This window comes from Motacilla alba, chromosome 18 (genome assembly GCF_015832195.1).
Source record: "Motacilla alba alba isolate MOTALB_02 chromosome 18, Motacilla_alba_V1.0_pri, whole genome shotgun sequence".
NCBI classification, from domain to species: Eukaryota; Metazoa; Chordata; class Aves; order Passeriformes; family Motacillidae; genus Motacilla; species Motacilla alba.
In genome coordinates this window covers 9669321-9697211 of record NC_052033.1, presented here as the reverse complement: position 1 = coordinate 9697211, position 27891 = coordinate 9669321, and the positions used below count along the sequence as shown (strand labels likewise).

General features: G+C 46.0%; 1 protein-coding gene across 1 annotated transcript; it reads left to right on the top strand.

Annotated features, from left to right (window-relative positions):
- Positions 1 to 774: 774 nt before the first annotated feature.
- LOC119709484 (ATP-binding cassette sub-family A member 10-like) lies at positions 775 to 27891 on the top strand. The gene is made up of 39 exons (XM_038157320.1): positions 775 to 1390; positions 3398 to 3507; positions 3911 to 4127; positions 4550 to 4708; positions 4939 to 5039; positions 5261 to 5487; positions 5942 to 6080; positions 6439 to 6624; positions 7541 to 7688; positions 8176 to 8347; positions 8876 to 8934; positions 9337 to 9447; positions 10458 to 10633; positions 10911 to 11030; positions 11679 to 11817; positions 11927 to 12017; positions 12325 to 12464; positions 13019 to 13138; positions 14365 to 14560; positions 16013 to 16179; positions 16876 to 17003; positions 17355 to 17492; positions 17991 to 18104; positions 18447 to 18617; positions 18965 to 19075; positions 19710 to 19835; positions 20873 to 20941; positions 21324 to 21415; positions 22045 to 22165; positions 22482 to 22599; positions 23083 to 23174; positions 24111 to 24283; positions 24822 to 24897; positions 25150 to 25244; positions 25955 to 26074; positions 26237 to 26377; positions 26614 to 26693; positions 26774 to 26829; positions 27370 to 27891. Exons 2-39 carry the CDS (start codon positions 3406 to 3408, stop codon positions 27466 to 27468), a joined length of 4890 nt encoding a protein of 1629 aa, XP_038013248.1. The 5' UTR covers positions 775 to 1390; positions 3398 to 3405; the 3' UTR covers positions 27469 to 27891.

Here is a 27891-nt window from a genome sequence, read left to right as displayed (position 1 = left end):
AAACAGGAACTCCCTGCATTCAGGTGTTTCCCCTTGTGCCCTGTTCCCCTGTCCCCAGCACCCTCTGTCAAAGGCTGGGGACCCACTGGAGGCCAGGGGCAGTGCCATCCCATGGGATGGACACAGCAGCACGACCCTCACCGTGCCCTGAGCTGCCCTGGGTGGTGTGGGGGATGCTGGGGTGCAGGCAGGGGTGGTGCTGGGCTGGGACACAGCAGGGAGAATCCTGCAGGTGCTTTGGGCAGGCAGGGATGTGGGCAAGCAGGTACCAGCAGGTGGCTGCCGTGGCTCACGGATGGGCTGCTCCTGCCAGGAGAAGCGCCCAGAGCAGCCAGCCACACCCCCGAGTTCTGCTCTCCACGTGGATCTCCCAACATCAGGGCTCTGCCAGGGAGGTGGGCAGGGAGGAGACTGAGATTCACTGCCTGGGACCTGGCATCTCCCCCTCTTCACGTTAGGGTTGTCGTTTTTCCTGTTGCATGAAGGGGAGGAGAAGCTTTGGACACCCAGGAGATGTTCTGGGGACAGGTTTCACTCCATCCCGTGCCCTGTCTTACTGCACCTCTGCTGTCTGCCTCGCTCTGACACATCTGAATGGGACTTAAACCTTAGGGGTGGTTTTTTTCCCTCTAAGCAGAGCAGAAGGAAGCAAATCCAGCTGCTCCACTTTTCCAAGCCCAGCCTCTGTCGCAGCTGCTCAGGCTCCCTCCCACCCCTGGTCCCTCAGCCCTGATGAGCCCAGGGATGCTGCTGTGGACAACTGAGGGGCAGCCACGCTCCAGAGCCTGGGCTGAAACCAAACCCATCCCCTTTAGAAGCACAGAGTTGGTCAGGAGACATTTATTTCAGCGTTTCCAAGATGTTTTTGAGCTGGAAGAGCTGTAGCTATCCAGGAGGCAGCACTTCTCTGCTGTTCCTGCTCTGTGGCTGATGCCACAGGAAGAGTTTGCCGTCTTTTGTCCTCCCCTGCCTGTGCTGTGACAACACTGTTGACTTCAGCCCCTCTTGCTGCACTGAAAAACACAGCAGAGTTTGCCAGAGAAAGGATTTTTGTGTGCTTTGTTGTGGGGCTTGTTTTCTTCTCTTGGCCACCACTCAAGAATGTCCTGGTTAACTTTTCGGACAAGGCGCTCCAGCGCCTCAACAGCGATGTGCTCTGTTTGCTTTTTCTGACACAAATGAAGCTGGAGCTCTGCCAGGGAGGAAGGAGAAGGAAGCCAGGGGAAAAAAAGAAGCCATGGTGTGAGGAATGTCTTTTGCAGAAGTGCCTGAGGAGGAAAAGACAAAGGAGAGCTGGGAGTCTGTCAGTCAGGCTGTCCAGCCCAGGGAGGCTCAGCATCTCTGCTCCTCCAGGACGAGCTCTGGATTCCTCTCAAACCTTCCTGCTGAGGTAAGGCGGAAGCATTCTTCCTAAGCCTAAATAACAAATGTTATTTTGAAGGTATGAAAACCCCCAGTGAATGATAATGCTGTTAATAACACTGGGTGAGGGGACAGTGTGTGGGTAGGGCATGGGGCATCTTTCTAATAGGTTGAGTCACGCTTAGGGGTGTTTAAAGGCAGCAGAGTCTTTTTAACCTTACTTGGAGATGGAATAACACAAATGGAGCTCAGCTTATGGCAGAGGTTTAATTCCAGTGTTTCTCAGCACCACAAGGAAGCAGCAGCTTCAGCTCAGTATTTTAAATGATCCAGGACATACAAGGAACAGATTTCTTTCCCTACCTCTAGTATAAGATAAAGTTTGGATTGAAAAGTTCTGTCCATCTTATGCTCTAAAAAATTCCTCCTGAAATACCACAGGAGCAAAGAAATCAGTTGTGCCACATTTCCCCAGCTGTCCAAACCCTGCAGCAGCACGGGGTCAGTGGACACTGAGGGGTGACCACACAGAGGACATGTGGCATGTCCAGGATGAGCTCCTGATGTGCCACTCTCCACCCCAGGATCTCCTGGGAGTGTCAGCCTGCTGAGGTTACTCCGTGGGACTCTTAGAACCACCTGGCAAGCAGCTTTAGCTGTGACACCAACCCCATGGCAGAGGTGGAGATGTGCACAAGTGACACACAACCTCCTAATCCTCACTTCTGTGGGGTGAAAAATCAACCAAACAATGACAAGTTTAAACCCACAGTTTATTCAAGGAAGTCTAGAGGTTATTACACAGGCTAAATTCAAATTTTTATACTCCTGGGATTAGTGAGACCATCAGTGGGGAAAAACTCTGTTTAGAGGTGGTGGCAAAATCCAGCATTTCAGTGCCTGCTGTCTCAACACACCGAGATTCAACCCCTGAGGGCCGAATAGAAATATTTGAAGGAAGATAAACTCTGTCTTGCCTGTCAGCACCAGGAGGCATTGTTCCCCAGGGGAGCCGGACAATGTAAATCTTCCTTCCCTATGACAGGAAGGCTTGAAGGGATTAGGTCTGTAACAGCTCCAATTTTCCTACCTGAGAATCACTTAGAGAAGATCAGGATTTTGTTGAAAAGCAGATTTTAGCTCCAGATGAGACAGCAGAGCAGTTAGGCCATGTGAGCAGAGCTCTTTTACATGGAGCTACTGAATCCTTTTGCTCAGTAGAGATCCTCGTGGATATTTTATAGATGGTTAAAAGCACATGTCTCATCTGCAAAAATCTGACAGGCAGCTTTATGCTTTACTTCTTTCAGCCCTACCACCAGCATTAACCAGGCAAAATAATCCTTGTTTTGCTTGGACCATGTCATTTTGAGGATTCTGCCCTGTCTGTTGGAGTTACACCTCAGTGCATGCTCGTGGCCACTCAGTTTTATCTCATTTTTCATTAATAACTTGCCAGTGACATCTCTCCCACACACTTCCAAGAATCTGCTCTCTCGCGGCTCCGAGTTCCCTTCAGCAGATGCTGTTTTCCACAAGAGCTCAGCTCACACCACAGCCAGGAGTTGCTCAACACTTCTTGGTGTTGAGCCTAAAGCACATTAAAATTACAAGCAGAAGGATTTTAGGGATTTTAATTGACTATATTGTTGTCGTTTCTTGGATATGGAGCCCACCCAAGCCGATTAGGTCATGTAATGTGATAGTCCCTTTTTTGTTTCATCAATAAATGATTAACTCCTCCCAAACTCCCCATGCTGAAGCATGGAAGCCTGAAATTCTGATTTTTATCAGCATTAGCTGCTGAGCTGTGAGGGTTGGAGTGTGTTGAGGGTGATGAGGTCTCCTGGACCCTGTGCTGCGGGGGTGGTTGTGCTCAGCACACAACATCTGAGTTTCTTCAGCTCATTCTTGCTGTAAAAAGGGAGAAAAAGTTTCACTGCACATCTGCAAGGACTGTGCAAGTAAAACCAGTTGCTGCTGGTTTGGCTTTTGTTGTATTTGAAAGCAATTTTCCGAAAGAAATTGTCTCTAGGTTCAAAGATGAAGACAGTCCAGAGGAATATAAGTGTATTCCAGCAAACTAAAATTCTCTTGTGGAAAAATGTCCTGATCAAGTGGAGGATGAAGATGCAGAGCTTTCAGGTAAGAAAAAATTAAAAATAAAACCAAAATAGTGGCTAACTACTGAGAGTGGCCAATCCCTGCATGCCCCTAGACACCAACATCTTTGGGTAAAATTAGGACTTAAAGTACTTTTGAGAAGCCTGACTGATAGTGACGCTGGGAGACTTGAATTTATTTTTTTTAATGGTGATATTTATGTCTGGTTTGTGACAAATGAGGGCACAGATGGGCTCTTGGAGCAGGTGAGGGGCACAGTGCAGAGAATCTCTTCATCCCCACCTAAGAAATGGGTGTGAGCGAGTCCCTCTTATTAACATTTTAACCCCACAAAGACTGAATTCCTCTTGTTCACATTTTAATCCCACAAAGAACTTGCTTTTATACTGCCATGAAATTCTCCTCCCTGCTCCCCCTGGTGCAGGAGTGGATTCTGTCCCTGCTCTTCCTGCCCCTGATGTTCATCGTGTCCTCGTCCCCGTTCATGATGCAAACCCAGTACGCCGAGGTGCCCGCCGAGCACCTGGGCTACCTGGATGACCCTGCCTTCAATGCCACCGGGGCCACCATCACTTTCACCCCCGCCACTGCCACCACAAGGCACATCATGAACAAAGTGGCCTCCAGCGCTGTCATGACGGGTGGGTTTTGCTTTTTAAATGTTGGATTTTGTCGTTACTGAACCTGTTGTGCGTGCGCTGTGTTGTAGTGGTTCTTCAACATCTTTGATCAGGGGATGGTTTAAAATTCATCCCAAATCCTCCATTTTCACAAATATTTCTTCTTTAGAATTTAAACTACCTGAGAGGCCAGTGTGCTCTTCTGAACTGGAAATGTCTGCCTTACCTGATATTCCCTAATAAAACACATTTAAACATATTCCTTTGAGGTGCATTTCTTCACAACTGGTGAAGTCTGAAGTATTAAGAGCTGCCTCCCTGGGCAGTGAGAACTGGAAAAGGAGGAGTTGCAGTGCTGAGAAAGCAGAACATTCCCTCAATGCCTCTGGAAGCATTTCCAGACTCACAAAATCTCATGGCAATATTTTTTTGGCACTCCACAGGTATAAAACTAAAGGAACTGGATGATGAGAGAGCCATGGAGAAAGCCTGGATTTCAAATAGGGAAACTATAGGAGTTGTATTTAAGGACAACTTCTCCTACCACCTCAGGTTTCCTACCACCCATGTGATTATTCCCAATGAAGTCATTGGAGACGTAGGTAATACAAAATGAGAATTTCAGGGTGCTTGCCTGGTGTGGACAGGGTGGGAATAATCCACATTTGTTAAGTGATGGAATAAATTGTGAGTTTAGGTGGTTTGGTTTTTTTTTTTTTTTCTTGTCATTGTCCATTTGAAGAGTTTCCCACAGTGCCAGTGTGTTCTTGTCATTACATTTAATAATGAAAATTAATTACTTTTCATTAGTGTGATGCCCTTTGCCTTGCAGACAGCTGCTATGACTTCTCCCGGAAGAGCTGTCAGAGCCCAAGGTACTGGTACAAAGGCTTCCTGTCCCTGCAGTCCAGCATTGATGCTGCCATTATAGAGGTAAATCCAATTTAGGAACTGATGGAGACATCCTTTTATTTTAAATATAATATAGAAAAGGCAAACTCTGCCGCGGGAATAGCAAGAGATGGCTTTGTCAGAAAATGAAGCTGCTTTTTAAACTTAATCCAGGGAGGATGAAGCAGAATATTCCCTGTATAAATGCATCTCACTGCAGAAAATAAGCAAAACACTGATCTGTTGACCTTGCATTCCTTCAGATGGTGACAAATCATTCTGTTTGGGAAGAAATGGAATCCATCGCTGGTGCCAGAATGAAGTCCCAGAGCATCCTCTTCTTCATCAGCCTGGAGTACAGCTACTTCATGGCCGTTATCGTGATGTGCTTCTTGCCCTTCATGTATTTCTTATCAAGGAATGTCACACGAGAAAAGAAGCAGCTCAAAGAATTGATGAAGACCATGGGCCTGCAGGACATTGCATTTTGGTGAGCTCTTTTTTAACCGGAATACGTTTGCCAAAAATCAGTCTGGTCCTGGGCGCTTGAGAAGCCAATTAATTAGCTAAATGGGTTTATAACTTTTCTCCAGCACTCTGTGAGATGGATTCCTGGTTGAGACAAGGAAACACCATTGTGCAAATATTTCAGTCAGTCAATGAAAAAACTTACTTGCACTGCTTGAAAATTTATGTCAAATATTAATTGATCACTGCATTTGTTCAGTTTCTCATCCCGAGGGTTGAGCACAGCAGTGGTGTCCTCTGCTCCCTGGGGCATTTCCTCCTAAGCTGGATCACCTGTCTGTTCTGAGGACGTGAAAGAGAAACGATTGCCGTGGGAAATAATTAATATTTCCGTTTAAACACTTCTGACGTGCAGATGAAGTAGTAAGCAGAGGTGTTAATTACCCACAGGGCTGATGGCAGCTCTCCCTCCCCAGGCTGTCCTGGAGTTTGCTGTACTCCCTTTATGTGCTGATCTTCTCCTGCCTGCTGACGGCCCTCGTGCTGCACAAGCGCTTCTACGCCAGCAGCTTCCCTGCAGTCTTACTCCTGTTCTTCCTCTATGGCTTGGCGTGTGTAAGTCAGGCTTTAAAGCCAGATTTCCTCCCCACATGATTTATTACCCTGTTGATGAACCTAAGCATTGCTCCGGAGCCTTTGTGCTCGGAGCTTTGTGGACTACGCTGGCTGAAACATCTGAGTGGCTTTTCTAGGTCAGCAGCCGAGATTTGATTTGCAGCCTGAAGGGCTGACAGGCTCTTGTTTGTCTACAAAAGGCCCAGTTTGAAACTCAGGTCAACCCACTAAGAAGGGCTTTAGTAGATTTTATTATCCAGACTCAGCTCAGCAGAAATCTGGTTCCTGGCAGATGGAAGTGCTGCTGTTAAGAATAATTATTTCTTTCAGTGGTTGAAGAAAAGTTCTGTCATTACAGATCCACCTGGTTTTCATGCTCTGCTCCCTTTTAAGGACCTCCAAGCTTGTCAGCTCCATAGGCTTCCTCATCATCTTTGTCTTCGGGTTCCTGAGCCTGGCAGTGCTGATAGAAGAAGTCCCCAAGCCCTTGAAGTGGTTCCTTGGTCTCATGTGTCCTTTTGCTTTCAACACTGGCATTGCCAAGGTACAGGTGCACCACCCCTGCAGCTGAACCTTCCTTCCCCTGCTGGTGGAGAAAGGTGCAGGAATTCCTGCCCTGAGCTCAAAAATCCAGCTGGAAACCACTCAGGCATTTTCCCTTCCTCCGCACAACCCCCAGGTGAGCTGAGCTGTGCTGGGCAGCACACAGGGGCCCCAACACCTCCATCCCATTCCCCTGCTTCAAAAGCAGCTGAACGCAGACACAAGCAGGGCCCTTGGCACAAAAATCTGCTGTTGTGCACGTCTGCAGCTTCCCCATGGCCCCATCCTGCACACAACAGCCCCATTATCCTCGGGAGCATCAGGGACAGCATCCTTGGCTGCCCAGCCCCTCCCCTGCTCCTGGCAGCAGGGACTGTGCAAATGCAGCTCTGGATTTCTGCTGCTGCTGCCCTTCCTCCATCCCCAGCCTGCAGAAGTCCATGCTGTTTCCCAGTTTTCAATTAGTCATATCTGCACAGCTCTTGCTAGCTCTGGTAATCTAATATTTGATTTCTTGATGTATATTGAAAAAAAAATCTGCCTGTGAGAAGAGATTTCTGCAGCAGCAGAAAAAGGGACTGACTTTGTTAATTTGGTTAAATCAATCATTATGTAAATTATAACATTTTTGTCGTGACTCTGTCACATCAAGAATGCCCATATCAGATTTTTTAAATTGATCTCCTCTAAAACTCTGATCTTTTCTTCTGTTTCTGGATTGTTCTGGAAAATTCTGGATTAAAGCATGAAGATCTCTGCATGGAGTAAATTCATTCCCCTTCCCCTTTAGAAAGAAAATAAGAACAGTTAGTACTGCAGATGATTTCTGGGTCAATAAACAAAGTTGCATCCATGGTTTGCTGGCATCTGCATGTTTCTCCAGCCTGAAATTTGTTCTTCTTCCTCTTTTATTTCAGATTCTTGATTTAGAGAAATATAGAATAGGTTTCTCCTTTTCCAATCTTATGGATGAAGCATCCTTTTTATTTTCAACCTACATACTGCTGGTGTTTGACTCTGTCTTGTACATGCTGCTGGCTCTGTATTTTGACAAAATTCTCCCAGGTAGGAATGATTTCTTTTTATTTACATGGATTACATGAGCTATATAAGGGAAATTATGGGCTGCTCCTTTCTTGGACTCAACCAAAATAAGGTTTGGACTAAAAGAAATTTATGATGTCATGGAGTGACTTTTCTGTTTCTGGCACATGCCAGATTCAGAGAAACAGTGACACCAAAGTATTTAACATTTTTTATGTAATATTTTTTCTTTCTAATTATGAGATTATAGTGTAATACTGTATAGGACAATAATTTAATTAATTACAAAAATACTTTAATTCGTTACAAAAAGCACTGAATTCATGACAAAATTCCCTGAAGCCATCCCTCTTGTCTTCTCTACTTCTGCTCCAAACCTGGTGGGGGGGTTGACTGGAAAAAAAGTACCAATTTTATACTTATTTGAAACTCCTAAAAGTTTAGTCTAGGATGGTGTCTTGGCTGTGCCTTTGGTTGATGTCAGGTCACCTTATTGCTTTCCTGGCAGGCAAATATGGGATCCCAGCCCCTCCTTTGTTCTTCCTGAAGGCCTCGTACTGGATGAGGAGCAGGAGAGGCTCTGCCAGGGACATGCCCAGAGCCACAGCAAACCCTGAGGAGGTCCTTGGGGGTGATGTGGAGCCTGTGCCCCCCGAATTCCTGGGGAAAGAGGCCATCAGGTTAAGAGAGAAGGGATTGCTTGTGTCTGGTTTAGGGCTCCCCACTCCTTCCATCAGCTTGGGTTGGGCTTTTTTAGGTTGTTTTCATGTTCGTGGGGCTCTTGCAAAACATTTTGTTTCACAGAGAAAAATTAGAGATAAAAATATAATTCAGACTGGTCACTAAAGGTGAAATTTAGGTAAATTTAGATTTAAAAATAACTGGGGTTTTTGTTTTGTTGTGGACTTTCAATGTCCTTCAGGGACAAAAGGGAGAATGAAGAGGGTAACCCATTGTGAAAATGTTGCAGTGGGCTTGGCCTTGTTTTTGCCAGTCTTGGTGCCCCATTTTTGGTGCCAGGTTGGGATGTTCGCACCTGGGCACAGAGCCTGTCAAATCTGTAAATCTCAGCTTCATTTCCCAGAACCTCTTACTTTCTTCATGCCATTTCTGTCATTGTAACTTAAGGTCCATAAACATGTAACGGGGCAGCAGGGAAAAGCTTTTACAGAAACCCCCAAATAATAACCTCCTTACCTTCCTTTTAGGCTCCACAATATTAAAAAAGCCTATAAGAAGAAGGACAAGAAGACAGAAGCTTTAAGAGGTATGAAAGCTGTGAGATTGATGCCTGCTAAAGACAAGGAAACACCCTTGTGCAAACAGTCAGTCAATGAAAAAACCACTGGCATTGCTTGAAAATTAATGTCAAATATTAATTGATGTGACTGATCCCTATTTTGTTCAGTTTTTACTGATTTGCTGGTTTTAATAAGATTAAAGAGAAGAAATATTTTAATTTTTTAAATTGTTTTATTTCTGTCTTTTCTACTAAATACAGACCTACTCCTTATGCATTTAAATGTTAGCAGAGCTTTGCCCCACTCAGTGCTCTTTTGGCTAATTATTATCACTTAATTCTTGTACTTTTTTGACTTCTGCCTTTGACAGTGAGGGAGGGCAATTCAAACCTCATTTCTCCCCAGACTTGATGTTATTTTTCTTCTAGGTTTGTCTTTAAACATTTATGAGGGTCAGATCACTGCCTTGCTGGGCCACAGTGGGGCTGGAAAGACAACGCTGCTGAACGTGCTCAGTGGGCTCAGCTTCCCTTCGGAAGGTAGGCGAAGGCTGGGGTGGGGTAGCCTTGATCCAAAAGCTCTAAAGACCAATTCATTCCCTCTCATCCCATTGTCTGGGTTTGAAATGACAGATATCTGCTAAGGAAAGCAGGAGCCTTCCTCAAAATGGAAAATGGAAACAGTCTTCCTCCAAATCGTTATAATTTTGAAATTAAGGGGGGCTCTCAGGCAAAGATATGGGAGTAGGAATAACAGTTCTGTACTAGGGAAAAAACTAAAAAAAAAAAAAAATTAAAAGAAAATATAAAAATAAAAATGCAGTAATACAAACCCACACCACCTGAGTCAGAACAGGCCCTAACCCCCTGTGGGTCAGGGTGGTGGCAGCAGTGCCATTCCATGGTGGCTCAGCCCTCCTGCAGGGCCAGCTGTGCTTCTGCTGGAGCAGGGATCCTGCACAAGAGTGGAGTTTTCCTCTGAAGCTCCAGGGCTGCTGGAGATGGGCCTGGAATTCCTCTGGGAATGCAGTGAGAAGAAAGCTGCTCCTCTGGGAATGCAGGGAGGAGAAAGCTGCTCCTCTGGGAATGCAGGGAGGAGAAAGCTGCTCCTCTGGGAATGCAGTGGAGCAGAAAGCTGCTCCTCTGGGAATGCAGGGCAGGAGAAAGCTGCTCCTCTGGGAATGCAGTGAGAAGAAAGCTGCTCCTCTGGGAATGCAGGGGGCAGAGGCTGCTGTGCTGTTCCCAAAGCTCAGATTGTATCCAGGTAGGAATGCTTGGCTCCTCCCCTGGGCAGAGCATCTCCCCATGGGATGATGGAATTTTATCAGCCATGCAGGGACACTCGCTGGCCATGGACAGAAGATAATTAATAATCAATGGCCCATGAACAGCAGAGATCTCCTGGAGGGAGGATTGGTTGTGGGAGAGATAAAGAAAGCTGCCCATGAACAGAAGAAAACTGCCCCACCTCTGACAGATGGCAATGGAATACACGCCCCAGCCACATCTTGCATTTCCAGCCTAAGACATCCATTTATCCCTGTGAACAGGCTCTGCCACCATATACAACTACAAACTGTCTGAAATGGGAGACAGGGAGGAGATCAGGGGGATGATTGGGATTTGCCCGCAGTTCAACACGCAGTTTGAGGTCCTGACGGTGAAAGAAAACCTGAAAACCTTTGCAGAAATCAAGGGCATCAAATCCAGAGAGGTGGATCAAGAGGTGAGTGTGTGTTCCCCACCATTCCGTAGAGGTTCCTTTTGCACTGGGAAGGTCAAAGAATTCTCCTGGATCTTCTGAAAATTGAAGCTCCAAGCCCCATCCAACCTGGCCTTGGACACTTCCAGGGATCCAGGGGCAGCCACAGCTTCTCTGGGAAGCCTGTGCCAGGGCCTCACCTCCCTCACAGGCAACAATTTCCTTCTGATGGCTAATTTAAATCTAAATCTCCCCTAATAAAGGATGGCTGCTGAGAATGGACATCCTTGTGCTGTTCTAGGTGCAAAAGATTCTGGAACTGCTGGATATCAGCAACATTCAAGACACTCAAGCTGAAAAACTGAGTGGTGGACAGAAAAGGAAGTTATCCATTGGAATAGCCATGCTTGGAAACCCCGAGGTAAAGCAGCAGGCATGGCTCTGTGATGTAGGAAATACTCAGGTCCAGCATAATTAAAACCTTGGGCATGTATTTGGCTCCAGGATGTCAGACTTCTTTAAAGTGCTTATAATTAGAATTAATACATTTCATAATTTCTTTTGTTTTTTAAATTCATAACCCACCTTGCCAGCCGAGTTTTGAAGCAGGCAGAGTTCCCTGAGCTCTCACAGCCCCCAGAACAGCTGGCCTTGTCTCAAAGATGCCCGGGGTTGCCTTCAGAACCCCAAACCCCAAAGCCGTGCCACTGCTCCAGCAATGAGGTGTGGATGCCATGGGACAGAGAGAGAGGAACGGCACGCGTTTCTCACAGCGGCTTGTGACAATTTTCAGGGAGTTGTAAGATGTGATAACTCGCTAAGTATAAACACTCTGCAGGTGGTGTTTTTCTACTTTGTCTTTCTGTTCTTCTCAAGGACAGTGTGCGAGGAAGGTGTTTTTGGTAACTAGCCAATCAAATAGAATGTATGGTATCACTCTATTTAAACCACACGGTTCTCTTGGATAAAGCCTTCTTTGCTCTTTCTACAACACTGCTCCCGCCTGCTCCTGTGTCACTCTCGGCTCTAGAGTGACAATGGGGAATGTCTGATCCCATCATCCCTGCAGGTTTTGTTCCTGGATGAGCCCACGGCCGGGCTGGATCCTCTCTCCAGGCACCGGGTGTGGAGCCTCCTGCAGGAACAGAAGGCAGGGCGGGTGACCCTGTTCAGCACCCAGTTCATGGATGAGGCTGACATCCTGGCAGGTGAGCTCTGCCTGGGGCATCCCCATGGGACAGCCCTGCAGCACAAAGTCTCAAAAGAAGGCAATGGCTGCTCTGCACTAGAAATTCCTTTGGCTTTTCCTTTCTCCAGACCGCAAGGCTTTTATCTCGCACGGGAGGCTGAAGTGTGTTGGCTCTTCTCTGTTCCTGAAGAAAAAATGGGGGATTTGCTATCATTTAAGGTACCTCCTTAAGCCCCAACAATACCTGGCAACATGCAAGTACAAGGGGACACCAGAATTAATAAAACCCTAGAGCAGATGTCACCAAAACAAACAAATTACCTGCATTAAAATCCAGCTCCATTAACTGAAACAGCAGTAAGATTTAGGGTTGGGGTTAGTTAACCCAGAGCAGGGAATGAATGAATGAAGAATACTGGAGTTTTTTTTATTTTGCATCCATAAAATGGTGGATATTGTTTTTCTGGGTGGGTTTGGGTTGTTTTTATTCCAAACCTAAGCGTCTGTGGTTTTTTCCACACAACAGGATCCATGTCAGTGAGTCTTGTGGCCTGGAGAATGTGACAGCCCTGGTGAAACAGTACATCCCCAATGCCACGTTCTCAGGACACACCCAGTATGAGCTGAGATATAAACTGCCGCTAGAAAATGTGAATAAATTCCCAGGTAACGTATATGAAAATAACTGAGGGATTATTCATAGAGAAAAAAAATGACAAATGTGTGGAAGGAGAAATGCAAAGGGAGATTTTTAACAGGAGTCAAATCAGGACTTCAAAACCATCACAGTTTGGGTTTTCCCCACAATTTTATCGTACATTTAAGATATTGTGCAACAAATGCTTTTCCACTGTTTGCATCGACAAACCCTGCAGGCTAAACTGGGCCACGTGTGTTACTGAGAGTTCAGTTCTCTCTCTGCGAAATGAAAAGACAGAGATAAGAGAAAACCCCACACAACCTGTGCTGCTCCGTGCCCATTTCTCACCCACCGTGCCCATCACTTCAGCCTGACCATCCCACAGAGGGTGAAAACAGTCTGAAATGTTGGTGCTAAGCGGAAAAACACCTTCCATGAGGGATGGCTCTGGCAGTTTTGTGTTCCTCCACACCTTTGTGTTCTGGCAGTTCTGTGTCACTGGAGATGCTCCAGGTTGGCTCAGCTCAGCCAGTGGTCTGGATATCTGTGCTTATGCCTTTATTTTATCTCTGCCCTCCAGATCTGTTCAGTGGCCTCGATGGCTGCTCTGAGCAGGGAATTATCAACTATGGAGTCAGCATGACAACCTTGGAGGATGTGTTCCTGAGGCTGGAGGGAGAAGCCACAGACAGTCAAAAAGGTACAATTTACAACCCACAGCCAAAGAGGTCAGCTCCTGTGCAGTAACCTCCAAAGGTGCCTCTTGAACTTTCATGAATCCCAGCCTAGAAGCTGGTCTTATGTAGCTGCAGCTCTCTTCACAGAAAGCAGGCAGGCACAACTTCCCAAGGATATTTCCTGGAAATCGCCGCGAGGAACCTCAGAGAAAGAGAAAAAAATTCTTATCTCTATTGTCTGCTCCTGTTGTTTCTGCACATGTGGAATGTCTTAGGCAGATTGATTACCTGGAGGGATTTGTCAATTGAATTCTGCTGAGGATTGTTTTGTTCCCTTGGCCAATCACTCAAAGCTGTGTCCTGGCTGTCTGGGACAGTCACGGGTTTTTCTTTAGTATTCTTTGTAGTATAGTATCTCTTTAATACAGTATCGTATTGTCTTGGTTTGGAAAGACAGGTGTCTGCTAAGGAAGGCAGGAGCCTCCCCTGAAATGGAAAATGTAAACCCCCTCCCTCCAAATTGCTACAAATTTGAAATTAAGGGGCTCTCAGGCAAAAAAAAAAAAAAAATGGGAGCAGGAAATAACAGTTCTTTATTAGAGAAGAAAATAAAAAGATAAAATGAACAATACAGTAAACTGAAACAACACTGACAGAGTCAGAACACAACCTGACACCCTGTGGGTCAGGGTGCTGGTAGCATCCCATTGGAAATGTGGCTGCAGCCCTCCTGGAGTGTCAGGTGTGGTTCTGCTGGAGCAGGGATCTTGTAGAAAGGCATAGTCTTCCTCTGAAGGTCCAGTGGAAGAGGCAGCTGTTCCTCTGGGAAAAATCCACTGGAGCAAAAACTGTCCTGGTGTTGTAGGATCTCCAGACTATATCCAGGTAGGAATGCTTGTCTCCTCCCTCTGGGCAGAGTATCTCAAAATGGGATGCTGCAGTTCTTATCAGCCATACAGTGACATTCAATGGCCTCTTATCAGCAGGTGTCTCCCCAGAGGGAGGAGTGGTTGTGGAAGAGATAAGAAAAACTGCCCACTGAACAGAAGACAGCTGCCACACAGATGGCAAATAGAATACAATGTGCTTGGCAATCCAGGACAAGTATTAACATAACATAGTATAGTTTAATAAAGCAATTGTTCAGCATTCTGAATCAATGGAGTCAGGCGCCAATCATTCCCTACGTCGGGGGTGCCCTGCATTCTATAATCTTAGACATAAATGTGCACGTGGAAACTCTCTGCAGATGAGCACGTCCCTGGGGAGGAGTGGGGAGAAGCAGCACCAGGAAGCCCTGAGGAGGCCGGGCCAGGCTCCCTGCTGCTCTCGGACACCGGCACAGCGTCGGTGCAGGGCCTGGCCCTTTGGAGGCAGCAGGTCTCTGCCATGGCACGGGTGCACTTCTTGAAGCTCAAGAGCTCGGTGAAGAACCTGCGGTCCATGTAAGTGCCAAGGGGGCTCTGCAGGAGAGCAGGACTCCTGGGCCAATGTGATTAAGCAGAAGCCAGTTTATTGTTTACATTGTGCTCTATTTATACATTCTAACACTACTGCACGCTAATCACACATTTCTTGGTTGGTGCTTCTACCTTGTCCACAGGTTCTGCACACACTTTTCAGTATTTATATTTCGTTACAGTCCACTGCTTCGCGGGCTTTCACTTTTTTTACCTAGTTCTTGTGGTCTTGGCATTTTGTTTCTCAGCCTCTTCTTTCTTAATTTAGCACAATTTATGTCCCAGTAACCTTGATGAGTTCCAGAGGGCTCTGACAAGAACAACCAAAAGTGGTTTGGCAGGAGCACACCTCAGCCCAAGCTGTTCAAATCCATTGCTACAGGGTTGTCTCTGGAGGTCTGGAAGTGGACATGGTCACACCAGGGGGGACAACTTCCACATTCCTGTTTCCATGAGTTTGGATTAATTGATATGAGGTCTTGGCTAGGAATGATCTTAGGAGGGGAAAGTTTTTTGCTTTCCAGTGCCAGTAACACAAAATCTCCCTTTTGTGCATTTTCATTTCTATGCTGAATAATTTATGCAAGAGAAACCCATTTTCTCTCCAAATAAAAGAATCATTTAGAAATACTTTTATGTCAAATGGAGGAAGTTTTAAAATAAGTCAGTGTGTACAGAGAGTGCTTTCAGGCTTCCTCTGATTTTTTTTTTTTTTTTAATTCTCTCATGTTGCCAGTGTTTGAACTCATTTGGCCCTGCTGGTATTCAAGCTGGAGTTCCTGGTAGGGCACAAGGAACTAAAGGAAGATGCTTATTTATGAAAAACTTGTATCTAAAGGAAGTCTGAAAGGCATTTCATGGCCCTAAAATGTTTAGAAGGTGCTGATTTATGAAAACCTTGTAACTAATGGAAGTCTGAAAAGCATTTCATGGCCCTAAAAAGTTGAGCAGTCTGGATCTGAGGTTCTCTCCCTGCTACATTTTTAATCATTTGGTGAATGATCAAGGTTTGAGACTTCTGGAAATAAAATTCTCTCTGGTCTTTGGTGACAAGGCCTGAGGGAATGGCTGGAGCTGTGACAGGGGAGGGTTAGGTTGGGTTTTAGAAGATTCTTCCCCCAGAGGGTGCTGGCACTGCCCAGGCTCCCCAGGGAATGGGCACAGCCCTGAGGCTGACAGAGCTCCAGGAGTGTTTGGACAGTGCTGCCAGGGATGCCCAGGGTGGGATTGTTGGCCTGTCAAGGCCATGAGTTGGATCACTGTGGGTCCCTTCCAAGTCAGGATATTCCATGACTCTATGAAAATTGCCAAAAGTTTTTCACGGAGCTTTGGGTAATCTGAATATCATCCACCATTTCCAGCACACAAATGCATTCTGAACACACTTCTGCTGAATATCTCTTTTCAGAGTGTTTATTCATCTCTTTCTTAATGCAGTTTGCTGCTCTATGTGGTTTTTCTGCTTCCTCTGGCGTTGCAACTGTGCGTGTTGTCTGGCTGGCAGAGTGTGAGTGCCTGGCAGCTCTCTCCTGCACGCTACTTCCTGCCCCTGGGGAGGAAATCCTACCTGGAGACCACCACCCTCCTGGTCTACAACCACACAGGTGAGGGGAAGAAGCGTCTCCTCATCCTCCCCAGCTCTGGGTTCTTGCTGCCCCAAAGGAAAACAAAGGACAGAGCAGATGGGTGTTGATGTAGAGGATGCAAGGGGGGATGAAGGCTTTAACAAGGGAGGAGGGATTGTCTTCAGAGGGTTGTGGGGGAAGCCCACTGTGGCTTCAGCAGCAGGTGAGACCCTGATGAGAGATGTGCATCAGAGCAGGTGAGATAAGGTGGGTTCTCTCCCTGGCACAAACCCAGGTCTCTATCCAAGCAATTTCAGAGTGTGGGGTTTTCAAAGCAGGCACCACACTCCAGGCTCACTCATGCTGAGCCAAGTTAATGGGCTGCTTCCAGAGTTTCACCTTCAGCATTCCCACGAGTGGATGATATTTCATGTTATTCAGCCAGAGAATGACACTGGTATCTTCATCAGATGGGCCCAAAGGAAAATTCATTTTGTAGCACTTCAGGAGAGGCTAGGGGAAAAAAGGACAATGCAAAAATTCAGTCTGAAATCCATTAACTTCCCAAAATCTAATGTGCAATGATCCAGCACACATGTGCTGGCTGATCCCCATGGACATTAGATTTCTTCTGGTTTTGTTTCGTGGTGATGGATTTAAAAATAAAAATAAAATCATCAAAGACTCTTTTGTTTTCTAGTGTTATAATTCCTCTGTTTTTGGTCCTCACACCAGGCACAGACATTGATGACTTAATCCATCTGCTCCAGAGCCAGGATATTACAGTGGAAATAGCGAAGGAGGAAAATATCACAGAGGAGCTAGAACACAACGGCGCTCTACGAGTGTTCCACGATGGTCTGGTGAGAATTTGTCTCCTCTCCAGTCTCCTCACAACAACTGAATAATTAAGCAAGGTACCTCCATCAGCTCTCCCTGTGGGATGGCCCTGTTGGCTTTTTGTAAGGTACAAAAATTAGGAAGTGTTTTGAGCAGTCAAGTCCATTCTAGAGGAGACCTTATCTTCCTGACCTTCCTCCTCAAAATGCACATTTTTAGCACAGCAATACAGACTTCCAATACTTCATAATTTGTTTTTTTAGCAAACCAGGCATAAGCAAAGCTATTTCAGGGCTGGATTTTCCTGGTGTGCTCCTTTTCTACTGCTTCCCTGCAGATGAGGAGTTCTCACCTTGTTTTCCTGCTCTTTGAAGAGCTACAGGTTCACTGTGCTGTGCCACTTGGAGGCTGTCAACTGCTTCCCAGTGCTGGTGAATGTCATCAGCAACGCCCTGCTGAGATCCCTCAACTCCACCAGGCACATCCAGGTCTGGAGCCACCCCTTCTTCTCTGTAAGTGAAGCCAGAAGATGTCAGAAACCAGTCTGAGGTATCACTAATTCATCAGATTTTAATGGGAAGCCTTGTAGGGCTGTCTGAGTATGTAAATCCACCTTCCTGATGGTGCCTCTGGAGCCACCACGTTTGACTTCAGGAAAACCAGATTTTTCCCATGTGGGTCTCAAGGGCTGCTGGGTGGAGAGGGTGGCTGGGAGGGTTTCTCCAGGAGGTTCCTTTTTCTCTCCAGCACGTTATTCAAGCTTTGGCCCATCGGTTGGTGGAAGAGAGAGCTCCCCACAAGTCCGGGATGGAGGAGTGGGACCTGCACCACCCATCTTTCCTCACCAGCAAGCACTTTGCATGGCTCTGCTTTGGGAAAAACTTCCCAAATTTGGTTTCAAATCCCTCTTTTTGTTCATACTGCCCTGTAATCTATGAGAAATGCAGTAAAATGAATGGTAAAATGAATTATAGGCATTTTCCACAAATGCTTTGTTCTTCTGTTTTCAGCTGGTCAATCCAAAATACTGGGATTATATGATGTCCATGTACCTCATTTATACGCTGCTGTTATTCCCTGGTTTTCCTCCTCACTTTGCCATGGGCTACACGCAGGATTGCAAGGTAAACTCCTTGGAATGGAGCAGGTTTGGGGTGGGCAGAAGGGATCACAACTGCACTGCCAGAAGGATGTTTGAGTACAGAGCCATGGAATCATTTAGGTTGGAAAACACCTCTGAGGTAACTGAGCCCAGCCCCATGATTGGCTGCTTGGGGTGTTTTGATCCATGAGACATTTTGCAGCCAGCACAAATTACTGAAAGACAAAAAGAGGTTGAATTTTACCCCAGAATCACAACAGTGACAGATTTTATTCCCTTTTCATTTCCTGGGGCCATTCCCATGGGGGCAGTTGGCCAACCAGGCATGGGCAATAAACTACCCCTTAAAATTGTTCCTTCCCAGGTGGGAGCTCGTGCCCAGCTGAGGATCTCAGGACTCTTTCCCTCAGCCTACTGGTGTGGCCAGGCGCTGGTGGACATCCCACTCTGCTGGATCCTGCTCTTCTCCGTGTTTGGGCTCCAGTTTGCCCTGAGCAGCAAGATTTCTGAGAGCGCCAGCATCACCTTTTTGCTGGTACATCCCATTCTGGTCCTTGGTGCTTTGCATGGAAGGGATTGAGGGAAAATATTTTGTGTGGGGGCAACTGAGACACTGTGGGTGCAGATGGTGCTGGAACACTCTTGGTCCTCTTACTGACCTACTTGTTTCACCTCCTTTCCTTTGGGTTTCTCCAGCTGGAAGTAAAAGGCAATTAATCTTGCTTTAATGTATTCCTTTACACCTCAGAGTAAAATTGTGGTAATTTCTAAATGCCCTGATCTTACTCTGTGATCATTTCCACTGCTCCCCGTTGCTATAGATGAGTTTCTGGTGGTTTAGCTCACTCCACTTTCTCCAACAAAAGCTTTTTTTCCCTGTAGGTCACAGGGATGTTTGGTTATGGAATTTCCCTCGTTCTCTTAATCTACCTTATCTCCTTCAACTCTCGCAAAGGATGGAGCTGTGATCTTTGGTCTTTCATCCTGATAATGGTGAGCACATGGTTGGATGATGCACTGCAGGGATTGCAGACATTCTGAGATCTTGAGGATGAGCTAGATGTCAAAACACCAAGCAGAGATTTGGAGCATAAATCTGGGTGTGTTTCATAGCAGCCAATTCTGTACTGAATTTGTGTCACCGTGTTCTGTTGCCACAATCCTGCTGTGACACGGGAGAATACCTGGATCCAACCTGAACTGGTGCATGAGTGGAGACAAAAAATGAATTTATCACTCTGCTTGACACCCCACATCCAAGAGATGTAAAGTGTTGGGACAGGACCCATCAGGCTAGACACTGATCATCCAAGCCTGACCTGGAAGGAGGGGGATTACTGCCATGGATTGGGTTGGGAATTAAGAGGATGGGATCCCATGTTTGACTTTTCTGCCTGAAGCAGCCCTGTCTCTGGGAAAAAGTATCCCCAGATGGCCCAAAGCAGCAGCCAACCCTCAGACAGAGACAGCTGAGGATCTCCTGAGCCCTCTCTGTCTCTCATCTTCCTCAATTTTTTGTCCATTTTTACAAATTCAACAGGGAATTTCAGAGCTAGTCCCACACAGTTTTAAGGAGCAGTGAGTAACCCTTCCCATCAGCTGAGTCACCCTCTTGTTTTATTTTCAGGTGTGCTTTATTTCTCTTTTCATCGGCATAACCTTGGACCGCTATATTTCCCTCTACGCTCTGTCCCTCTTGGTTCCTCTGTACCCCCTGATGGGTTTTGCGATCGATTTTGGGATTTTCTCCCAGGTGAGTGGTGCTTCTGGGCAAGGAGAGGCCTGAAACACAACCCTGGGTCCTCGTGGCCAAAGTCTGGGGATAACTGCCCCAAAGTCTGGCAGTAACTGCACCAAAGTCTGGAAGTAACTGCAGCAAAGTCTGATGGTAACTACAGCAAAATCTGGGGGCATCTGCCCCAAAGAAGTCTGGCAGCAACTGCATCCAAATCTGGGGGAGACTGCACCAAAATCCAGGAGAGCTGCACACTGTAGTCTGGGAAGGCTGATCCTGGGTGGGATTTTCCAGAGTGTGTTGTTAAACGACTCTTTCAGCTCAGATCTCATTTTCCCAGCTGCTCATTAGGGCTGAGGGTGACTTCTTGTGCAGCTGTGATTGTGGATTAGGTAAAACCTCTTAATTCTTTCCATGCAGAGTCATAGAATGGAATCATGGAATGGTTTGGTTTGGAAGGGGCCTTAAAGCTCATCTCATTCCACCCCCTGCCATGTGAGGGGACACCTTCCACTAGACCAGGTTGCTGCAAGCCACATCCCAGCTGGCCTTGGACAATGCCAAGGATGGAGCAGCCACAAAGTCAATCAACTTGGCTTGACCAATCCTAAGAGAAAATCTGAAGCCACAGATCTGTCTTCACATGGAAAAAAAACCCGAGTTAAAATTTAGAATACTCACAAGGAGCTTTACTCCATGTCAGCAGACACGGGTGGTGTAAAGTCAGCTGAGAATTTAACAAAACCCCCCAGCTATGTGCAACACTGTTGATAAATGATAAATCACTGAGGGGTGAAGTCTCCTCTGTCCTGTCCCACTCACCTGTTCTGCACTGGGACCCAAAGCAGAGATGTTTCCTGGGACAGGACATCTGGAAGAAGAGTCGGGTCTGTGACATGTGCTGGTGTAGGACCAGGGTTCCCAAAGCCAAACATCTGTATCTGTTCATCTGGGGAAAATCAGAAGTTTTGCAGATTTTCAAAGCATTTCTGAACCTTACTGCATTAACCAGAATGACACTAAAGAATTGCTTTTTTTTTTTTTTATTCTTACAGGCTTTCATGGGGAACTCTGAGCCATTTCGTTTGGCTTCAGGCAGTCATGCCCTGATTGCTGTCTTTGCAGTAAGAAAACATTTAACATTGCTTTTATTTAGGAATGTGGGTCTCCTAAAGCCCCTCCTCAGGTATGAGGAAGCAGGAGGAGGATCTGGGTGGGTCTGGATGACATTTTACACGCTGAGCTAGAATAATTTCACGCCTTTGAAATGGTGAGAGCAAAATGAAATAAGCCCAGATCACCTCACGCTGTCCTGTTCTTTTATGAATTGGGGTTTTTCTGCCCTTAGTGCTTTCTGCAGTGTTGATTACTCTGAGTTGCAGTGTTAATGGGCCATTTTCACATATTCTGTTTCCCCCACATATTTTATAGCACTGCCACCGCCTCAGTGCCAGCTGTGGTGGGAGGCAAGGCAAGGCTGTTCATGTGGCAGCCTCTGTTTTTCAGCCTTACATCCATTCTGTGGTGTTCATTCTTCTTCTTCGCTTTTTGGAGTTGAAATATGGAAAAGCAGTGCTGAGACGGGACCCCGTATTTAGGTTTGTATAAACACACATGCACATATGAGATCTAAGCTCCCACCCCACTGCTTCTCCTTGAAAACATTGCATTTGTGTTCCTATTTTTAAATATATATTTTTTAATGCTGGTGATCTTTTGGTGACTTAAATAGTCCCTAAATATTTTATATTTAAAATAGCCCCTATAATATTTAATATTTAAATATTATAGGGGCTATATTTAAAATATTTTGGGGGCTAAATATTTTTAATAATATTTAATAATATTTTAAATATTATAGGGGCTAAATATTTAATATTTAATTTAATTTATATAAGTAGCCCCTATAATATTTTATATTATCACACACACTGTAGTGGTGTGATAATATAAAACAGCTTTTAAGTTATGTAGTGCCTCCACAGGATGTTTCCTGTGCTGTGGGATTGTACCAGCTTCTTTTTTTGGTAAAAACCAAAGATTATAAATGTCATCATTATCACCATTATCCCCAACAATAACAATAATGATGATGATTTTAATAGGAATCATTATAATATTGTATAAATTCAATCCCAGGGAAATTCCCTCTTGGTTTATCCAAAATGCACAAGTGGAGAACAGAGGTAAAGAACAAAATCCTAAGCTAAATGTGGTGGGTTTTCAGGATTTCCCCAAGGAAAGAAAGCAGGCAGCAGCACCCCAAGGAGCTCGAGGAGGAAGATGAAGATGTCAGAGCTGAAAGGGAAGCAGTGAGAAATGCTGTGGTGGCTCCCAGCCAGGAGGAGGTACCCCTGAGTGTTGTCCTTCTTGCTTTGTTCGATTTTCTACCTGGTAAAACACAACCCAGTGCAGCTCAGAGCTCTGGCTGTGTTGTTCTCACTGGGAAAATCAAAATCCCAAAACTGGGGGTTCCCTCAGGAGAAGAAAGTTCTTTGAAGGAACCCAGACAATAAAATGTCCTGTTGCACCTCATATTTGTGGTGAACTGCAAAACAAAGGTCTTCAGGAGGTTTTCTGCCTTTTTAATGGAAAAAAAATCACCCAAGGATTGATGCTAGCCAAGATAATAAATTAATCTTGCTCTTTCCTCCTCACTTTCAGAAAACAGTCATTATAGTCAGCAATCTGTGCAAGGAATATAAAATAAAGCAAGCTGGCTCACTTTTTAAGAAGAAGAAGAAAACAGCCACCAAAAACCTTTTCTTCTGTGTTAAAAAAGGTGAGAACTGGGACTGTCCTGCCAGACCTGTGTTGGAGCCCGAGTTAATTCTCAGTTACCTGAGCAAGGCCAGAAAGGTCAAATCTATTTGTTCTGTTGTTAAAGCACCTTCAGTCTGGGCTTGATGTGTTAATGGTGCATCCTTTTAATGGCCTGTGACTGTCCATTATATAAAATAAAGATAAAATAAAGATCCTGGGGAGAGGAAACCACTTTAGCTGTGGCTCCTGGGAGCGATTCACAGCATCAGTTTTAAGCTGAAATCTTATAGGCTCTCTGAATGCATATTTTATACAATAAAACCATTTATTTTATATGATCTTTGATATCAGTATACTGCCTTTTCTAGTTTTTCTTTTGTGGGGCTGTATATATTGATATATTTATTCTATATTTATGGTATATTTATGATTATTCTTATATATTTATGATATATTTCTTGAACGGGGAATAGTCTTAAGAAATTCTGTGCATTGATTGCAGGAGAAGTGTTAGGACTTCTGGGGCCCAACGGAGCTGGGAAAAGCACAACTATCAAAATGATCACTGGAGAGACAGCCCTGACTGCTGGGCAGGTAGGGGACACCTGGGGACAAGGGATGGGCCCATGACAAAAATCCAAACCTTGCACCTCGGCTAAGCTGTCATTTTTGTCAAGGCTGCAATTTTTGTCAGAGCATTATTAGTGATCAGGGTTTTAATCGAGTTCATGGTGCTATTAAATTAATTAATTTATTAATAAGGTGACGGTGAGCTACTTCTAATTTTGATAAGCTGCTGCTTCTGCCCTAATTGCCATGTTTATATTTAAGAACAGTGTGAAATCACTCCCTCCCTGTGGGTTTCCTGCACCTAAACCCCATAATCTCCCCTGAACCACTCCTTGGGTGGGAAAAATACTAAAGGTGAGAAGAGCTTCAGAAAGCTGTGACAGCAGGCTCAGAAACAGAAAGAGCAGAGAACTCAGAGCTGGCTGCAGCTGCAGAGTCTGAAAGCAAAAAGTTACAACAGTACAGCAAGCAAGGACATGAAACAACAGTTTGAGTTTTAGGCTTGGCTAAGATAGACCTTAAAACTGCAGAAAAATATGCCTAGCATATGAATTGGGGTTTTTAGAGCATAGAGTAGAAGGTTTTAAGGTTTATAGTAGAAGGTTTTAAGCTTAACACTGGAGTATTGTGTATTGTTAATAGAGAGCAGACAAGCACTGTGTGAAGCAGGTGTGCATGTGCTTTTAGTGACTGCCTAGAACAACTGCCTGTAAGCTTTAGCAATGTGCTCTTGGCTAGAAAGTTTTTAAAGCGCTCTGTAACAAAGAAATCTTTGGCTGCTGCTGGCTGTACACGAGCTTTGCCCTCTTCCAGTTGTCTCAGCCATGTAACGAGGCTGAGGCCGCCATAAAAGCTCAAGGAACAAATCCCAGCAGTCCCATCCCGTCCCTGAAAAACCCCAACACAGCCTTGTACTGGGCAAGGCTGTGTGAGAGGACAATGCCCAGCCTGGTTGTGCAGGTGCTGATGAAGAGGGGAGACGGAGGAGGCTCCCTGGAGCAGGCTCCTGCATTCCTGGGGTACTGTCCCCAGGAGAACCCCCTCTGGCTGGAGCTCACCCCGCAGCAGCACCTGAGCGTCTACGCGGCCGTGAAGGGGCTGCAGCAGGAGGACACGGCTGCTGCTGTGCACAGGTACGCATGGAGGGTTGGGATGGTCCAGTTCCACCCCTCAGTCATGGGGAGGGGACCAGAGAGTCAAAATTCACAGAGGAAACCTGGAAAGAAATCAGGAAACTCAGCTGCGAAAGTGCTTTTGTGCTGTGATTTAGTGGGTGGGCTTAGAAAATCTCCAATTTTCCTGAGTGTGTTTGGTGGGGATAAATTTACCACTAATGCCCTCTTCAGAATGTTATCTTTAGGCAGCTTTTCTGAAATCTCTGAGGTTAGAGTCTGGCACCACAAGAAAGGGTGCTGAGCTGACACTGGCAAGGGGAATGGATTTGTGATGCTGTTGACACTGGCGATGGGTTTAGAAAAGAGCTTGTGGCTTCCTCAGTGCACTCTGCTTCAAATAGTCACTGCATTTTGGTAACACAATAAATGTTTAATGAAAACAAGCAGGATTCAAGGGCAAGGGGAGAAAAGTTCCTTTTTCTGGTAATTTTGGGAACACTTGATGAGAGTATTGATTTGGAACAACAAAAATGTTCTTTTTTCATTTTCCCCACAGAATTGTGAACGCTCTGCAGCTTCAAGACTACTTAAACAAAAAAGTCAGAAAATTACCTCCCGGGATAACCAGAAAGGTGTGTTTTGGTCACCTATAATGAGCACTGCAATGCTCAAACACTAATTAAAACTCTCCTTTCTCAGTGGAGGGACCAAGCTGTGCCCTGAGCTACCCGGGAGAGCCTCGTGCTGGGTGGGGTGATGGAAATGAGCCTTTCCCAAACCCGCATTTCATAAAGCCCAATTCCCATAAACGAGGAGGTGCTGTCCCCAGCTGTGTGTGGGCACAGCGCCAGGAGGTTTGGCTGAGTCCCTTCTCTGTGTCACAGCTGTGTGTGGCGCTGTCCTTGCTGGGCAACCCCTCCGTGCTGCTCCTGGACGAGCCCTCCACTGGCATGGATCCCAATGGGCAGCGCTGTGTCTGGTGAGCAGGAAAAATTATAAAGAGAAGTGTTCTGAAAGTTTTGTTCTGATTCTTATTACTCTTTATTTTAGTGACTGTTGATACATTTTTCTTTGTTCCCTTCTATAGTTCTGAGGCTGCTTTGCCTTTCTCCTAATCCCACCTCACAGCAGGAAGTGAGTGCGTTAGTAATTAGCCAGCACTGAACCCACCACACTCATCAGTACATTAGCCAGAAAATCTCAAAGGTGGAGAAATCTCAAGTTAGCAAACCAAAACCACTACTCTAAATTGGTGTTTGAACCATGGGAAAGGAATGGGAAGCCAAAAGGAGATATTTAAAGTTACATGGAAAGGGTTTTACCCCATCCACAGATGCTGTGGTCCCTCACGCTGCAATGGTTCTGTTGGAAAATACCTTTCTTGTCTCTCTCTAGCTCAGGGATGAGCAAGGAGAGAGAAAAACGAGAAAAACTATTTTACCTTCATCCTTTTTACAAGATTTAGGACAGTCCTAAATGGGATTTGGGAGAATTCATGAAGAGACTCGAGTCAAAAGTATTTTTTGTCATTATTTCAAAGCATTACCGTGTGCTCATTAATCTGAAGTTGCTGCACGTGAAAATTTTATTTTTATTTTAGGGGAAAGGCATTTAGATGGACAAAGAACAATTATATTTTTAGGGAGTGTTGGATTTTGTTTTCTATTTCTTTTTCACTCTGATCTTTAGGAGAACAATCCGGGATGCCCTGAAAAGCAAGGAGTCAGGAGCCATCCTGACCACGCACTACATGGAGGAGGCAGAGGCCGTGTGTGACCGTGTGGCCATCCTGGTGTCCGGGCAGCTCCGGTGGGTGACAGCCCCTGGCTGAGCTGGAACTCACCCAGGCTGCTCCTCCAGCCTCACCTGCCAGGCGTTCCATGAAGTGTGCCATGGTTTCCTTCTCAGGAAGGAGCAGGTGCTGAGGTGACAATGATTTCACTGTCACCTCCGTGCCTCCCTGCCCTGCAGGTGCATTGGCTCCATCCAGTACCTGAAGAACAAGTTTGGCAAAGGATATCTCCTGGAAATCAAGGTCAAGGATGCAGAGAGCTCTGATGCTCTGCACGCTGAGGTTCTGAAGATTTTCCCAGGTGCAGCCCGCCAGGAGAGGTAACTGCAAAATGTGAGATGAGGAGTGGTTTCAACACTGCCCCATCCCTGAAAACATCCCTGGTGGGATGGCCAGACACAGCTGGAGAGGGATGAACAGCTCCCTGTAGGGGGATCTGGTTTATAATGTCACCACATCCAGCCCTGCTGTGATCCCAGCAGCAGGACATCCATACAGGTTTGACCCCAGAATCTCAATACAGAGCAAGAATCACCTTTTCTTGTGTTTCCTCAAGGTTCCCCTCTTTGCTTGTCTACAAGGTCCCAATGAGAGATGCCCTGCCCCTGTCCCAGTCCTTCTCCAAGCTGGAGGAAGGTAAGAGCAAAACCAGGTGACTTTTTCAGAAGGCAGAACAGCTACTGCACGTTTTCAACCCTCTTCCCATTTCTCCACAGCCAGACGAAGCTGCAGCCTCGAGGAGTACAGCTTCTCCTTGAATACTCTGTCTCAGGCAGGTGATTTTTATTTGTGCTGTAAAGGCAGGAGCAGGGACAAGCTGCAGTGAAACCCAGGCTGGTGCAATGGCAAAAGGCAGCTGCACCAAAAATCTGCCTGAGGGTGGTGGGTGAGGGGCTCTCTACTGGCAAAGTGGTGGAAAATGGTTTGGTTTTTTTACTGCTGGGATTTTTCATGGTGGGAACAAGTCTGGATGAAGTCTCAGACCCCACTTGGTCAAGAAAGGCACACAGCACACCCAAGGAGGGAGCTGCCCATGCCCAGCCATCTAGGGACAGCAGATTATTTATTGCTGCTTGTCCAAGGCTTGTCCAAGGCAAAGATGAGGAACGTTTAAGTCAATGCATTGGTGGGGAGAACCTGTATGGAAATACCTGCGGGCAGGGGGTGCCTGTCTGGTTACTCCAGAGAGCACAGGAGGCTCAGCTCCTGCTCCCAAAAAGCCTCTCCACACCTCTCCCAGGGCTGCAGAGCTGTGCCTCCTGCAAAGGAGCATCCCAGAGAAATAACCCAAGCATTACCTTGCTCATTTCAGGTGTTTCTGGAGCTCTCCCGAGAGCAGGAAAAGGATAATTTTGATCTGACTTTGGATGGGACTTTTGACTGGAAGCAGCTGCAGCAGGAGGACTGTTGAATGCTCATTTATGCATTGCTCAGTATTAACCAAACTGCACATATTTACTGCCACTCTCAGCGTACCACGGGGAGGGGAACAGGCTCCTCTGTGATGCAGAAGGTGTTTCACCTGCAGGGCTCTCTGCTCCAAGCTGCACTTCCAAGGCTGGCCGATCCCATAGTGCCTGCTCTGGGGAGAGCTCTTGGCAAGCCGGGCAGGGTGAAGCAGGAGGACTGAAAGCTTTGCAGAAAGGAGGGTCCTAATCCATCCCTGGGGGTGAAATCTCTCTGGATCTGGGTGCACCAGGCAATCTGGACACGCTCTGCCCTCCCGGGTTCCTCTCCCACCCGTGGCTGGGACTCTGCCTACGACGTGTTCTTTCTGGAATTTGCACTCCATTTTTATACCCTTCCAATAAATGTCTCTATAGAACACAGTGCA